Here is a 16,647-nt window from a genome sequence, read left to right on the forward strand (position 1 = left end):
CCTATTTGCCAGAATTTTGTTGATGATCTTTGCATCAGGGATATAGGCCTGTAATTTTATTTTTTGGAAGCACCTCTGTCTGGATTTGGTATCAAGGTGATATTAACTTCAGAGAAACTATTTGGAAGTATACCTATTTCTTCAATTTTACCAAAGAGCCTTAAAAGTATTGGTAGAAGTTCCTCTTGAAAGGTCTGAAAGAATTCATTAGTGAACCCTTCTGGACCAGGCCTTTTTTTTTTTTTTTTTTTTTTTTTGAGAAAATTTTTGAACAACAAGTTAATTTCCTCAGTAGTGATGGGGCTGTTTTGATATGCTAATTAATCCTTATTTTACAGTGTAAGGTTATAAGAGTCCAAGAATTTATCCATATCTGCCAAATGGTTCCATATGAATTTTATAAGTAATTGTTCTAATTTCTTAAAAATGATCTCTGAATTTGGATAGGGATTTTATTGAATCTACATAGAAGTTTAGGTAAGATAGTCATTTTGACAATATTGATTCTACCTACCCATGAGCATGGTATGTTCTTCCATTTCCTTAGGTCCTCTTCAATATATTTCTGAAGTTTTTTGAAGTCCTTCACTCTCTTGCAATGTTGATTTCTACTTACTTGTTCTTTTGGGATACTATTTTATTTTTTTTTCCAGATTCATAATTTATTGTACAAATTATCATATGATGAGTTATTAGCTTCTTCAGGCATGGGAACTGAACAGATGAGGTACAGTTTATTTAGAATCCATTTTATGTTGCCTTCACAGCTGGGGTTTTTTTAGACTTTAACTTGAAGTACAAGACCAACAAAGCAATTCCTCCATATGTGGCCAGCACACAATTCATTCTACCTGTCATAGTATAAGAGTTGAAGTATTTTTTAATACCAGTGAACTGGAATTGGGCATCAGCCTCTGGACCTGCCATGTTCGCAACCTTAAACTGGCCAAGCTGCAGAGCCCCGCAGTCGCGTCCTTCAAAGCTGCTCCCTCACCTCCGCCTTGGGATACTATTTTAAATGGGATTGTCTCCTTAATCTCTTTCTCCTCTACTTCCTTATTTTTATAGAGAAATGCTACTGTCTTTTGTGTATTGACTTTGTAGCTGGTCACTTTTCTGTATTGGATAATTGTTTCTAGGAGGTTTACTGTGGACTGTTTAGAGTTTTTTATATACATCATCATATCATCTGCAAAAAGAGATAGTCTGAGTTTCTCTTTCCCTATTTGGATTTCTTTGATTCCCTTCTCTTTTGTGATTACTATTGCTAGGACTTCTAAAACTATATTGAATAAAAGTGGAGAGAGTGGATAGCCTTGCCTAGTTTCTGACCTAAGTGGAAATGCTTTTTTGCCATTAAGGATAATGTTGGATGTGGGCTTTTCATAAATAGCTGTAACTATCTTGAGGAAGGTTACTTCCAGTCCTATTTTGCTGAGTATTTTCATCATAAATGGGTGTTGTATTTTGTCAAATGCTTTCTTTGCATCGATTGATATAATTAAGTCATTTTTGTCTTTCCTATTGTTGATGTAGTGTATGATGTTGACTGATTTGCATATGTTTAACCATCCTTGCAACACTGAGATAAAACCCACTTGGTCATGGTATATAATCATTTTAATGTACTGCTGATTTCAGTTTGCTAAGATTTTGTTGAGGATTTTTGCATCTATGTTCATTAGTGAGATGGGTCTGTGGTTTTTCTTTCTTTGCGGTGTCTTTGCCATCTTTGGGAATTAGTGTGATATTAGCCCCATAAAAGGAGTTAGAAAGAATTTCTGTCTTTTGAATGTTTTGGAAGAGCCTGTGGATCAATGGTAGTAATTCTTCTTGGAATGTTTGATAGAATTCATATGTAAAACCTTCTGAACCTAGACTTTTGGTCTTGGGGAGTTTCTTAATTACTGATTTAATTTCTTCAGATGTGATTAGCCATTTTGGCTTTCTACATTCTCTGATTTCAGTCTTGGAAGATGATATTTTCCAGAAATCTGTCGGTTTCTTCTTGGTTCTATAGCCTACCTGAGTTTAGTTGTTTATAATAAGTCCCCATGGATATATTGGATTTCTTGGGGTTCTGTTGTAATCTTTCTACTGTTATTTGTGATCCTATTTATTTGGGTGTTTCCCCTCTCTTTTGGGGCTAGTCTTGACAGCGTTTCGTATATTCTGTTTAGTCTTTTAAAAAACCAAATCCTGGTCTCATTATTTTTTATTGTTTTCTTAGTTTCTCTGTTTATTTATTCTCTAGTTTTTAATATTTTTGTGTTCTGATTTTTTTCCTTTAGTTGTTCCAGCTCTTTAAGGTGTCCCTTTAAACTGCTGATTTTATTTTCCTCTTTCCTGACATAGGGCTATATTTCTATCAGTTCCTCTTTATTACTGCTTTTGTTGTGTCCCACAGATTTTGTCAATTTGTATCTTTATTATTGTTTGTCTAAAGGAATCATTTTATTTCTTCCTTGAGTTTCTCTTTAATCCAGCGTTGTTGAGCTGCATGTTGTTTAATATGCAGGTGCTGGGTTTTCCCCATAACTTATTTTTAATTTTTAATGTATTTTATTTAAACGCCTTGATTATATACATGATTGTGTTTGGGGCTCAGTCATGTAAAGAACACCACCCATCACCAGTGCAACATTCCCATCACTAATGTCCCAAATCTCCCTCCTCCCCAACTAACCCCCACTTGTACTCTAGACAGGCTTTCTATTTCCCTCATACATTCTCATTATTAGGATAGTTCAAAATTTAGTTATTTCTTTAACTAAAGTCATCCATGTTTGTGGTGAGCTTCATGAGGTGAGTTGTAAATTCCAGCTCTTTTCACTTCTGTGTCTGAAAATAATTATTGCAAGAATGTCTTTCATTTTTATTAAAATCCATAAATGAGTGAGACCATTCTGAGTTTTTTCTCTCTCTGACTTATTTCACTCAGCATAATAGATTCCATGTACATCCATGTATAGAAAAATTTCATGACTTCATCTCTCCTGACAGCTGCATAATATTCCATTGTGTATATGTACCACATTTTCTTTAGCCATTCATCTTTTGAAGGGCATCTTGTTTCTTTCCAGAGTCTTGCTATGGTAAATAGTGCTGCAATGAATATAAGTGTAATGAAAAGATTTTTGTATTGTATTTTTGTGTTCCTAGGGTATATTCCTAGGAGTGCTATAGCTGTATCTTATGGGAGCTCGATTTCCAGTTTTTGGAGGAATCTCCATATCACTTTCCATAAAGGTTGAACTATACAGCATTCCCACCAGCAGTGGATAAGAGTTCCTTTCTCTCCACATCCCCGCCAACACTGTTTATTCTCTTTCTTTGTGATGTGTGCCAATCTCTGGGGTGTGAGGTGGTACCTCATAGTTATTTTGATTTGCATCTCCCTGATGATTAGTGATGTGGAGCATATTTTCATGTGTCTTTTGGCCATTTGTATTTCTTCTTTGTCAAAGTGTCTGTCCATTTCTTCTCCACAGTTTTTTAATGAGATTAGGTGTTTTTTTCTTGTAAAGTTCTGTCAGTGGCCTGTATATGTTGGAGATTAGGCCCTTATCTGATGGGTATTGGGTGAATAATTTTTCCAACTCAGTGGGTGGCTCTTGTATCCTGGGAACTATTTCCTTTCAGGTGCAGAAGCTTCGCAGTTTAATATATTCCCATTTGTTAATAACTGTTTTCACTTGCTTGGAGAGTACAGTTTCCTCTTTGAAGATGCCTTTAGTCCCAATGTCCTGGAGTGTTTTGCCTATGTGTTGTTCTATATATCTTATAATTTTGGGTCTGATATAGAGGACTTTAATCCAATTGGATTTTACCTTCGTACATGATGTTAGCTGGGGGTCTAAGTTCAATTTTTTTGCAAGTGGCTAGCCAGTTGTGCCAACACAACTTGTTGAAGAGGCTTTCTTTGCTCCATTTAGGATTTCCTGCTTCTTTATCAAAAATTAGGTGATTGTATGTCTGGGGAACATATTCTGAGTATTCAAGCCTATTCCACTGATCTGATGGCCTGTCTTTATTCCAATACCATGCTGTTTTGATAACTATTGCTTTGTAGTACAGTTTAAAGTTGGGGAAAGTAATTCCTCCCATATTCTTTTTCCCAATGAGTGCTTTAGATATTCTAGGGTGTTTATTGTTCCAAATGAATTTCAAAAGTGCCTGATTCACCTCTTTGAAGAATGTTAAGGTTATCTTTAGAAGGATCACATTAAATCTGTACAATGTTTTGGAAATTATTGCCATTTTGATTATGTTAATCCTGCCAATCCATGAGCAGGATATGTGTTTCCATTTCCGCGTGTCCTCTCTTATTTCTTGGAGCAGAATTTTATAGTTTTCTTTATATAGGTCCTTCACATTTTAAGTCATGTTGATTCCAAGATATTTGAGTTTGTGTGGCACTATTGTGAATGGGGTTAATGTCCAGATATTAATGTCCAGATCTTCCTTATTACTATTGATGTATAGAAAGCCATTGATTTTTGCTTCTTAATTTTGAAGGCTGCCACCTTGCTATATGAGTCTATTGTTTCTAGAAGCTTTTTGTAGAGTCTTTAAGGTTATCTAAGTGGAGTATCATGTCATCTGCAAACAGCGAGAGCTTGACTTCTTCCTTTTCCTATCTGGACTCTCTTGATATCTCTTTCTTGCCTAATTGCTATAGTGAGTACTTTCAGGGCTATGTTGAATAGGAGTGGTGAGAGAGGACAGGCTTGTCTTGTGCCAGAATTTAAAGGGAATGCTTTTAGTTTTTCTCCATTGAGGATAATATTTGCCACTGGCTTTACTATATTGATTATATATATATGGCCTTAACTATATTGAGAAAGGTTCCTTTCATTCCCATCTTGCTGAAAGTTTTGATCAAGAATGGGTGTTGGACCTTATCAAATGCTTTCTCTGCATCTATTGATATGATCATGTGATTTTTATTTTTCTTGTTGTTGATGTTGTGTATTATGTTGATAGATTTATGGATGTTAAACCAGCCTTGCATTCCTGGGATGAAACCTACTTGATAGTAGTGGATGATTTTTTTAATGAGGCATTTAATCCTATTTACCAGGATTTTGTTGAAGATCATTCCATCTGCATTCATCAGGAATATTGGTCTGTAATTTTCTTTTTTGGCAGCATCTGTGTCTGGTTTAGTTATCAAGGTGATGTTGGCTTTATAAAAGCTATTTGAAAGTGTTCCTGTTTTTTCAATTTCATGAAAGAGTCTTGCCAGGATTGATAGAATTTCCTCTTGAAAGGTTTGAAAGAATTCATTAGTAAGTCCATCTGGGCCTGACTTTTGTTTTTGGGCAGACAACTGATTACCGTTTTAATTTCATAAATAGTGATGGGCATGTTTAGATATGCTACAGCCTCTTCATTCAACCGTGTAAGATTGTAGGAGTCCAAGAATTTATCCATTTCTTCCAGGTTCTCATTTTTAGTGGCATAGAGTTTCTCAACGTAGTTTCTGATTACCCTTTGAATCTCTTCCATATCAGTAGTTATCTCTCCTTTTTTATTCCTAATATGAGTGATCAAGTTTCTCTCTCTTTCTTTCTTTGTTAGTTTTGCCAGTGGTCTATCAATCTTGTATATTTTTTCAAAGAACCAACTTCTGCTTTTGTTGATCTTTTGAATTGTTTTTGGATTTCCACTTCGTTGACTTCTGCTCTCAGCTTTATTATTTTCTTCTGTCTTCCTATTTTTGGTTCCTTTTGTTGAGCACTTTCTAATCCTATGAGCTGCATCATTAAGCTTATCAGGTCGGCCCATTCTTTCTTCCTGATACGTGCTTGCAAAACTATAAATATTCCTCTCAGTACTGCTTTGCTTTATCCATAGATTCTGACAGTTTTGTGTCTTCATTATCATTTGTTTCCAGGAAAGTTTTGATACCCTCTTTGATTTTATCTCAATACCCACTGGTTATTCAATATGAGGCTGTTTAACTTCCAGGTGTTAAAGTTTTTCTTCTGTGTCCCTTTGGATTTCACATATAAATTCAGAGCCTTTTGGTCAGCGAAGGTAGCCTGCAAAATTTCTATCATCTTGATATTATGGAGGTATGTTTTATGTTTATGTAGTCTGTCTTGGAGAAAGTCCCATGTACATTGGAGAAAAATGTGTATGCAGGTTTTTGGAGATGGAATGTCCTATTATACCTACTAAGCCTCTTTCTTCCATTTCTCTTCTCTGGTATAGTATATTCTTGTTGGTTTTCGGCCTGATGTCCTACCCAGTGTTGACATAGCTATGTTGAGGTCCCCACAATTATTGTATTGTCATTGATATTATTTTTCAGATTTGTCAACAATTGTATTAAATATATTTCTGGCCCCTCATTCAGTGCATATATGCTCTACATACTCTAGATTAATATAAAATGTCCATCTTTGTCCCTTACAACTATTCTGTGTATAAAGTTTGCATCATCTAATATTAGTATGGCCACTCCAGCTCTTTTATGCGTGTTGTTTGCTTGGATAATTTTCCTCCAGCCTTTTATTTTAAGTCTGTTTGTTCTGACTACTCAGCTGCATTTCTTGTAGGCAGCAGAAGGTTGGATTGAGTTTTTTGATCCATTTAGCCACTCTGTGTCTCTTAACTGGTGCATTTAGTCCATTGACATTGAGAGAAATAATTGCCCTGGGATTTAATGCCATCTTTATATCAAAATTTGGTGTGTCTTTTGGTCAGTCTTTTCTTAAATAAGGTCTTTCAGTTTTTCTCTTAAGACTGTTTTGAGTCCGTAAAGTTTCTGAGCTTTTATTTTGTCTTTGAAACCATGTATTCTTCTGTCAAACCTGAAAGTGAGTTTTGCTGGGTACAGTATTCTAGGTTAAACATTCATTTTATTCAGTCTTGTCACAATATCCCGCCACTGCTTTCTGGCCTTAAGTGTTTCTGGTGACAGGTCTGCTGTAAATCTCAAGGATTCTCGCTTGAATGTAATTTCCCCTTTTGATCTTGCTGTTTTCAGAATTCTGTCTCTATCTGTGGGATTCATCATTGTGACTAGAATGTGTCTTGGGGTAGTTTTTCTGGGGTCTCTTTTGGTTGGTACTCTTCGAGCATGCAGGACTTGATCACATATATTCTTTAGCTCTGGAAGTTTCTCTTTAATGATGTTCTTGACCATTGATTCTTCCTGGAAATTTTCTTCCTGGGTCTCTGGGACTCCAATGATTCTTAAGTTGTTTCTGTTGAGCTTATCATAGATTTCTATTTTCATCTGTTCCCATTCTTTGACTAATTTTTCCATTGTCTGTTCATTTGCTTTATGTTTTTTTTCTAATCTCTCCTGCTGTATGGAATTATTATGTATCTCATCTACCACAGCACCAAGTCTATTCTCAGCTTCTGATACCCTGTCCCAGAGCTTATCCATTTTGTCATTCACTTCGTTTACTGACTTTTTCAGGCCTGTTAGTTGACATGTTATTTCATTTTGGAGTTTTGTGATTTCTGTCTTCATATTTTCTTTGTTCTTATTAATGTTCTGTTCAACTCGATCCATGGTTTCTTTGATTTCGTTGAGCATCTTCCATATTGCTAGTCTAAAGTCCTTATCTGAGAGGTTGATTAATTGGTTGGTCATTATCTGGTCATCAGAATTGTCATTTTCATTTTCTATGTCTGATGCTGGCCTGCATTGTTTCACCATTGTCACACTTGTATTGTGGGTTTCTCTACGTGTTGTGGTGGTATTCATTGGCTAAATGGTGCAGGCAGCACACTCCTCTCGCTCCACCCTTTCTGGATGGGTCAACTTGCCTCCAAGAGAGGGGAGTCCTCCGTGGATGAAGCCTCACACATGATCAAACCTTAGCCCCGAGCACGCAGCAGAGAAGACAGTCCGGAGAGAAATGCTGGGCTTCAGTGATCCAGCACAGTTCTTAGTGTGATTTTTTTCTTCTTGATGTGATGTGTTTTTTTTTTCTTAGCAAGAGCGCACTGCCGCGTAGCAAATCAGAGCCAAAGTGCTCTGCTGGAGCATCTTTTCGGCCCACTCCCAAGAGGTTCACCAACAGGATAGTAAACAGACACACACAGGCAGCACTCACAATTTTTCACAGTTGGGCCCCACTGGGCAGGCGTAGTTTTGTGGATTTTCCCAGCCTGATGTCACAAGCAGGGACCTGGCTTCTGCAAAGCATAGCTGGTTTTCACATTATGGAGCAGTTCCTTGGCAATTCGCCCTAGAATTGGTCTCTGGGAGAGTGAGTTTTCTGGAGCCTCTTTTCGGCCCACTCCCAAGAGGTTCACACAACAGTATAATAGACAGACTCACACAGGCAGCACTCACAATTTTTCAGTCGGGCCCCACTGGGTAGGCATAGTTTCGTGGATTTTCCACTTGAATTGTTTTAAATGGGAGATATAATTTGATTCTTATGTTCCTTCCTTCATACGTGAGGTTTTTCTCCCTTATTGCTTTAAGGAACTCATCTTTCTCTTTGATATTTTTGCCATTGGGATTATTATATGTATTGGTGTTGGTTTATTAGTGTCTATTTTACTAGGGACTCTTTTTGCCTCTTGAATTTGCACCTGAGCCTTTTTCCAGAGGGTGGGAAAATTATTTTTCTCACCACTTGTACTTCCCCTTTCCCTATTTCCTTTTTCTCTGGTATTCCTATAATCCGTAGATTCATTTTTTGTCTCTATTCATTAAGTACCTAACATTTTCTTCCAATGATTTATGTCTTATTTTCTTATTGGCTTCTTGGACATATTTGGTTTGTAGTTTTTTTCAAGTTCCTCTATGCTATTCTCCAACTAGGTAATTCTGCTATTATTGCTTTCTAAGATGTTTTTTATTTCATTTAATTCCATTTATATGGACTCTCTCATCTTCTGTAAAAGTTCTTCTTTGAGTTGGTTGATTTGTTCATGTATGGATTTCTTGAACTCGTGGCTAGTGATTCCTTGATTTCTTTTGCCATGACTTTCATTGCCAACTTTAGGTCCTCATCTATTGGGCTCATACATTTTGGTGAGCTTGGACACTTGCTAGGATTTCTCTATATATCCCCAGATGCTATTGCCTTCCTTTGTTTACCCATATTTCTTTTCATTTGGTGGCTTAGAGTGTTCTGCCTTGGGGCCTCATCCTTCTTTTGTCACCTGTGGTGTGGGGCTGGGTCCCTTCTCTGAAGTGCTGCCCTAAGTGGGGATGATGATGGCGGTCCAGAAGGTTGTCCACGCCCTCTGATCTCCTCTCTCTTGATACCTGAGAGAAGGAGTAGGGTTGCCCTCCACATAGTCCCTAAGCACCCACAATGTTGGCCACTGTGCCAGTAGTCCAGCATATGTCTCCTTTCTATACCTGCGAGGGTGCAAAGTTGCCCCCAACTGCCCACAATGATGGCCTCCAAGCTGGTAGTCCACCCTCACATCTCCTCCAAAAATTATTTTAATTACATATTTATGTGGATATTATTAGACACTTGACTACAAGATAATTTTTAATAAATGCCCATGCTTTCTAAATAACCTGTGAAGTTTTTAAAACTTCAGTGTCCAGTGACCACTTAGTGTTAACAAGGTGAGGTATGGCTCAAGCTTTGGGTGTTGTTTATAAATTTTTCCAGGATATTGCAATGTATTTTCCTGGATTGGAGGTCATAGACCAGATATTCATTTTAGTCTTGTAACATATTCCTGTTGCAACCTTGGTAATGAGGACACCAGTGATCACAGAAAAAGTTGGTGAAATTATGTAGATGGGCTAGAAGATATGTGCAACTGAGAAAACAATAGACAGGTGATAATGTTCCACAATCATTGCTTTTATTCTATTAGCATAACAGACAACCACCCAGGTTTTCTGATTAGGAACTAGAATTTTTTGAGTCATGCTGCCTCTCACTTCTTAGATATTTTCTTAATACATGTACATCAAATAGACCCATAGAAATTTTTCCTCTCAAAACTGAAAGATGGTATGTAAGTGATAGCTCTGTTCAAGGAAAGAAACTTCTGGATACAAGCCTTGTCTCATTTTTCTTCTTGTTCTTTTTTGTTTTTTTGCTTCAGTTATACTTTCTTTTTTCATTTCTTTTTTCTGTTATCCTTTTCTATTCCCCATGGCATTTCAGGAAATGTTTTCTCAAATATTTGAAGTATTTTTGTTGCTTTTTAAAAATAACTCTCAGACTTGAACAATTCCCTGTGGAGCACTTGTGAACAATATATGGATGAAGAAAACTCTTATTCAAAACATTGTTTCTCGTCCTCATTCAAAGAAGCCATACAGATTATCTTCAACCACAAATCCCAGAAGGTACTCTTGTCTTCTCAGAGCAGGGAAATAGGGATAAAATTGGTATAACAGGGCAACTTGACCTTTCCTTCAATCTATGGATATTAAAAAATTTCCTGGAATCAAAACAATAGGTTATCAAGGTCTTCTGGGCAATTTGAGAAGAGGGGGTAATATAAAAATTGGAGTTTTGTGAGTATCTAAATGTATCCCCTCTTCCTTTCAATTAAACAATTAATTTATGAGTAGTGAAGTTGCCACATGGTTTGAACACACCAGGCTCTGGGGCAGAAAAGAGAAGGGAATGTGATTTTGTTTGGAAGCTCCTTTACACTGTTGGCTGTCTAGTGGTGAGAATAAAATTTGGGTACAGAAAGAATGAAAAAGGAGAGGTATTCTGCATAGTAGAATGGTAAATTGGACAGGATGTAGGGGCTTCCTTCCTTCCTTCCTTCCTTCCTTCCTTCCTTCTTTCTTTCTTTCTTTCTTTCTTTCTTTCTTTCTTTCTTTCTTTCTTTCTTTCTTTCTTTCTTTCTTTCTTTTCTTTCTTCTTTCCTTCTTCCTTCCTTCCTTCCTTCCTTCCTTCCTTCCTTCCTTCCTTCTTTCTTCTTCTTTCTTTCTTTCTCTTTCTTTCTTTCTTTCTTTCTTTTTTTTTCTTTCTTTCTTTTCTTTCTTTCTTTCTTTCTTTCTTTTCTTTCTTTCTTTCTTTCTTTCTTTCTTCTTTTCTTCTTTTCTTTTCTTTTTCTTTCTTTCTTCTTTCTTTCCTTCTTTCTTTTTCTTCTTTCTTTCTCTTTCTTCCTTCCTTCCTTCTTCCTTCCTTCCTTCCTTCCTTCCTTCCTCCTTCCTTCCTTCCTTCCTTCCTTCTTTCTTCCTTTCTTTCTTTCTTCTTTTTTTTCTTTTTTTCTTCTTTCTTCTCTTTCTTATATTTCTTCATTCTTTCTTTCTTTTATTTCTTCCTTTTTCTTTTCTCTTTCTTTTTTCTTTTTCTTTCTTTCTTCTTTCTTCCTTCCTTCCTTCCTTCCTTCCTTCTTCTTCCTTCCTTCCTTCTCATCCTTCCTTCCCTTCTTCCTCTTTCTTTCTTTCTTTCTTTCTTTCTTTCTTTCTTTCTTTTCTTTCTTTCTTTCTTTCTTTCTTTCTTTCTTTCTTTCTTTCCCTTCTTTCTTTCTTTCTTTCTTTCTTTCTTTCTTTCTTTCTTTCTTTCTTTCTTTCTCCTTCCTTCCTTCCTTCCTTTCTTTCTTTCTTTCTTTCATTCTTTCTTTCCTTTTTTCTTCTTTTGAATGAGGTGGTGACACAGCACAAGGCATCTTGGGTTCATCACTTTTTCAGTAAAAGTCTGGGGCATGAGCATGTGCTTTGGGGCTATAAATACATGAATTTTAAAAGACCCGACATCTCCTTTCTGGGGGGACTTTCAGGGGAAAAGACAAATAGGACAGTGCATAGAGTCCTTGATGACCACAGAGCACACACTGTGCTTCCCTGAGTCAGCACTTCATGTTCTCCAGTGGCAAATTAGTGGGAAAATTCTCATTTTGTCAGTTTTCTTCATGATTTAAATATTGTATGTCTCACCCAGGACACCTGTGTTTGTTGAGCAATAGTAGAAGAGGCTGTGAGAGGTTTACAAAAGACCAGGCAGTGAAAACATGAGTAATAAAGTGGAGATTCCCCCTGGGGTTGAAGAGTGGGAAGATGGATGGGAAAAAGGAAAAAAGAATAAGACAGTTAAAAACAGTCCCTCTTTTCATCAGTGCAGAAGTTTTTTAGCTATATACTAAGTGTTGATGACAAAGTACTTTCCATAACCTAGAGAGTATATCAAAGAAAATGAAAAAGAAAAAACCCTTTCATTTCTTATCTTTTCTTAATATTTTTTGCTACTGTGTAGTCTCTTTTGGTTACTAAGTAAATGTAAATATGTTTCTTGTCCTTTATGCATCAAAGTACTTTATGTAGACATATCTCTGGCACTCATCACATGTATAATATCCTTCTGGCTAAGGCACTGAGTTATCCAGGGAGAAAGGTCATAACACACTCAACTTAAACTTCCATGTATGTGCAAAGCACAAAGGTTAATTATATGGGCTAAAAAATTAAGTTAATATTTAATTTGAAAGTGTAGATAATGTACACATATTTATAAATATAAACTGTTGATTTAATTTTCTAATCTGTTCTGGGAACTAAGGAGTAGGTATCAATGCAATGTGTTGAGATCAATGGACTTTTATTTTCCTGATACACACCATCAAAGATTTCAGAACTATCCATGGAATATTTTTAGGCAGGGGAGAATTATTGGTCATTATTTTATAATTGATATTTCCCCCTTATCTAAATGTATTAAAATTCTTTGGGTTACATTACTGGGCTTTGGGGTCACACTTTATGATGCTCAGAGCTTACTTCTGGCTGTGCACTCAGATACCACTCCTGGCAGATTGAGGAAACTATATAGGGTGCCTGGATCAAACCCAGTCAAGCTGCATGAAAGGCAAGTACCCTTTCTACTATACTATCTCTCTCCAGTCTGCCAGTGCTTCCTTTTAGAAAGGTAGTCTTTTTTGAGTTTAATTATTTCTTCATATCCTCTTATTATTTCTTAACAAATCAATAAGTGCCATATCCAGGAAGTAACAGCAGTAATAACAATAATATCAAGGTCAACTTATATATCTATTGAGTCCTTCCACGTATAAGTGTTTTATTTTATTTATTTTACATAAAATTCTTTGAAGATAAAGCTATTATTCTTATTTTAACATAAAATTACGGGAAACGACAAAGATCATATTGCTCAATTCTTGTCCAGACAGTCTGTTTCCAGGAATTGTGTTTTCTTCTTTTCAGATAGTTTATAAGGGTTTATAAACTTCATATGTTGCATGAAAATTTATTCTGATCCAATTTCAATTGGCTCATATAATGATTACATCTAATAAAAATGCTATCTATACTTTTAACTTCTATGCTATATAGTATTGGTTTTTGACCCTACAGGAGGTATATGCACATACATCACCTCTTCAGTTAAAAATCTGTTACTAAAAACATTATTTGAACTTACATTTCTCACCTATTTTTTTATTGCAACCATTTAGATTTTCAAAGTCCTTCTAGTTGGGTTTCAGGCATACAATGTATCAGGACTAATTCCATCAACAGTATCTATTTTCCTCTACCAATGTTCCCAGAGTGCATCCCATACAACACCACCTTGCCCCCAGTCTGCCAATATAATAGGCCCATTTTAAGTTTAGATGTTTAAAGTTTGGGTCTCTTCACTTCATTTTTGTTGATTCTACTTTAAATATCTAGTTCTGTCTTTTTTTTTTTAACACTACCAGTGAACCTGACCCCCATTTTTCAGATTTGTCTTTCCCCTCCTCCACTTAACTTCTTTATTTCTCTTTGCTATACTTTGGAGTCAAGGGTGTTCTAGACAACTTCCATTTAAACTATTGCATTTCTTCATGTAGTTATTTTAAATACTTCATATAAGTAATGTAATTTTATATTTATCCATCCTTCTTCTGGATCCAGCCTACTTAATTTAACAAAAAAATCTTCCATGTCCATTCATATTGCAGCAAATTATATAATTTTGTAATTCCTTACAGCTATGTAGTATTTCATTTTATATAAGTTCAACATTTTCAACTCATCTGGTGTTCGACATCTAGGTTAATTCCAACTTTTACTTTACTGAGGGCTGCAGTAAATAGCAGTGTGCATACATCCTTTTGGATAAATGTTTTTATGTCCTAGGGATATATATCCAAAAGTGGAATTGCTGGGCTGTATAGCAGCTCAATCTCACCTACCGAATATTCATTATGGGAAGTCATTTTTGATGGCTTCCACACTAAACTAGCTACTATATTCTGTGCTTTTGTAAAATCCCTCCCTTAATTTTGGAGAGGGACAATAAATTATAATAAGAGAAATTCTTGTTTGTTCATTCTCTAAGTTTGAGGGTTCTATAAAGTAGGAACTTCTACCACTAAGCATCTGTTGCTCAAGAGATTTTTGTTAATTAAAATATTTGAATCTACTTTAAATTCAAATTGCTTTAAGAGTATTTCTTTGTTTACTTTTTATTTTTGCAATTGATTAATTTATTCTTTCAATAGATATGTATTAGGGAAGAACCTGTGTTATTTTTGTCTTGAGTAAGAAAACATGGTTCCTGTTCATAAGAGGCTTAGATTCCATAGTTGAGGTTAGACTTTAATAATACTTAAATAGTTATAAATTAGAATATTTCAAATGGAAGATAGATATGGTTGTCAGCCAAATTGACAAATCCTGGAAAATATTATTGGGTCCCAAAGAAAATCAACAATCCAATTTACATGTGGGGCATCTATTTGTTTATCTCAGGGTATGACCCAGAATCTGTCCCCACCCATGATAACAGATCAGTGAAATGTAAGAGCCTGGACAACCATTAAGCGACCTTTTTGAAAGGTATGATTATTGTTGTTGAATTAAAGATACCACAAACATCATTGAATTCAACTTCATGGACAGTGAGAAATCTCACCTAAATTTGGTATATGGATTGAGAAAGGAGAATGTGAATTAGCTTCTTGATGTATATGAGATTTATTCAATGTCTCCAAGGTACTATTGGTAATAATGACCAGCGATTTTTTTAAAAAAAACTAATGAAGTATTTAGGAATTTATCTTGATATTCTTATGTATATTTGCACAAAACCTTAGTGAATTATTACTAGTGGAACCCAGAGCTACAAAACAAAGATCTGATGAGATGCAGGTCTGGAAGCAAAAGTTGACACAGGAAATAATCCACACAGTGAAAAGGTATAAGAACGGGTTCATGAAATCCAGCACACAAGCAAGAAATTCAACCACCCAATCTTTCTTCTTCTAAGAAGGAATGCAGCCTAGTGGAAGAAGATTGAAGAATAAGCCTCCGCCTTCATCAGATCCCTGCTTTTATTGACAAGAATCAGGCCACACTGTAGGGTGAAAAAGGAAAACAAAGTAGGGAATAATCCAATATCCTATCACCAGATCACACCTGAGCATGGAGTATAAATAGTGATTATGATAGGACCAGTAAACCAACAAATTATCACAAATCAGTTTCAAAATTTTTCCATGGATTTACTCTAATGTTTTCCTGATGCAACCCACTGGCTGATAAAATTAGCAAAGATCCATCTTCTAATCCTGGAAAACTTTATGGTAGATTTTTTGTTTCATTTAAAGGAGAAATAGTAATTGTATTATTGTAATATTATTGAAAATCTGTTTTGAGAATAAGGTAATTTTATTGTGTGACTGCCTAGTCACATAGTCATATACCAAGGATGCTTCCTTTTTCCCAATCTCCTGTTTAACCTAATTCCCTGTTATAACACTGTGGATCCTTCAACACAAATAAAGAAAACTAAAGTCAGACCTTTAAGATTCCAAGAAAATTTACCTAGTAGTTGGAAAACTCAGAGAAACACAAAGTAACTAGGCTCTCCATGGAATATTTTCTCAAGCTAATTTCCACTTATTTAAATTCTCTATAAAAACATTCAAAAAGGAAATATCCAATGAAGTATTTATTAAATTCTGGTAAAATTCCTCCTACCATTGCAATCTTCTTTTCTATAAAAGTAAAGTGCTGAAGTAATTGGGCCTTGAGAGATAATACAAGTAAGGCGCTTACTTGCATGTGGCTTACTTACATTTGATTCCCCTATATAGTCTTCTGGGTCCCTCCAAAATTGCCCCTTGAATGCAGAACTAAGAATAAGCTTTGAGTACCATTGAATGCAGTCTCAAAAATATTTAAAAATGATTATTAAAGTACTGATGTTCAATCTGAGAGAAAATATTCAGTTGTCAAGGATTCTAGGGGTCACAAGGATCTGGACTATATTTTCTTCTTAAGTTTAGTGCCCCAGTAGCCTAGTTTTTTTATGGCTCGAGACATTCTTAATCAACTAACTTATTTATCAAAAGATATTAGTCAGGACCTCTTGAGCACCCATATGTGTCAGACACTGAACTATGAGTATACTGATATTTATACTTTAGCCAGTCAACATATTATTAAACATATTTTCACAAAATAATTGCCAGTTATGTACAATTATATGCAAGCACTAAGAATCTACCTGGTTCTCTTACTACTACTTCTCTTGCCTAGGGCAGACTTTTAGTCAATTATAATGCCCTTCCCCACATTCAAGATAGTCAACAGTAAAAACTCATCAAATTAACAAAAACGAAGGACTAGCTATGATCCCTAAAATGGTTTACTTAGGCAAAAGCAACACTCTGTTCCTGTATCCCAAAGACTTTATTATTTCACATCTGCCCACTAATAGCATCAAG

The 16,647-nt window shown here is 35.6% G+C and overlaps 1 protein-coding gene across 1 annotated transcript; it reads right to left on the bottom strand.

Moving 5' to 3' along the window:
- Window positions 1–635: 635 nt before the first annotated feature.
- On the bottom strand, window positions 636–994 carry LOC126022317 (ATP synthase membrane subunit K, mitochondrial). Its single transcript, XM_049783186.1, has one exon. The coding sequence runs from the start codon at window positions 925–927 to the stop codon at window positions 751–753; it is 177 nt and encodes a 58-aa protein (XP_049639143.1). The 5' UTR covers window positions 928–994; the 3' UTR covers window positions 636–750.
- Between the last annotated feature and the right edge of the window lie 15,653 nt (window positions 995–16,647).

Source organism: Suncus etruscus, chromosome 11 (genome assembly GCF_024139225.1).
Source record: "Suncus etruscus isolate mSunEtr1 chromosome 11, mSunEtr1.pri.cur, whole genome shotgun sequence".
Taxonomy (NCBI): domain Eukaryota; kingdom Metazoa; phylum Chordata; class Mammalia; order Eulipotyphla; family Soricidae; genus Suncus; species Suncus etruscus.

Excerpts from the sequence above, each read along its gene's own strand:
- LOC126022317 (XM_049783186.1), bottom strand. The coding sequence starts at position 927 with ATGGCAGGTCCAGAGGCTGATGCCCAATTCCAGTTCACTGGTATTAAA.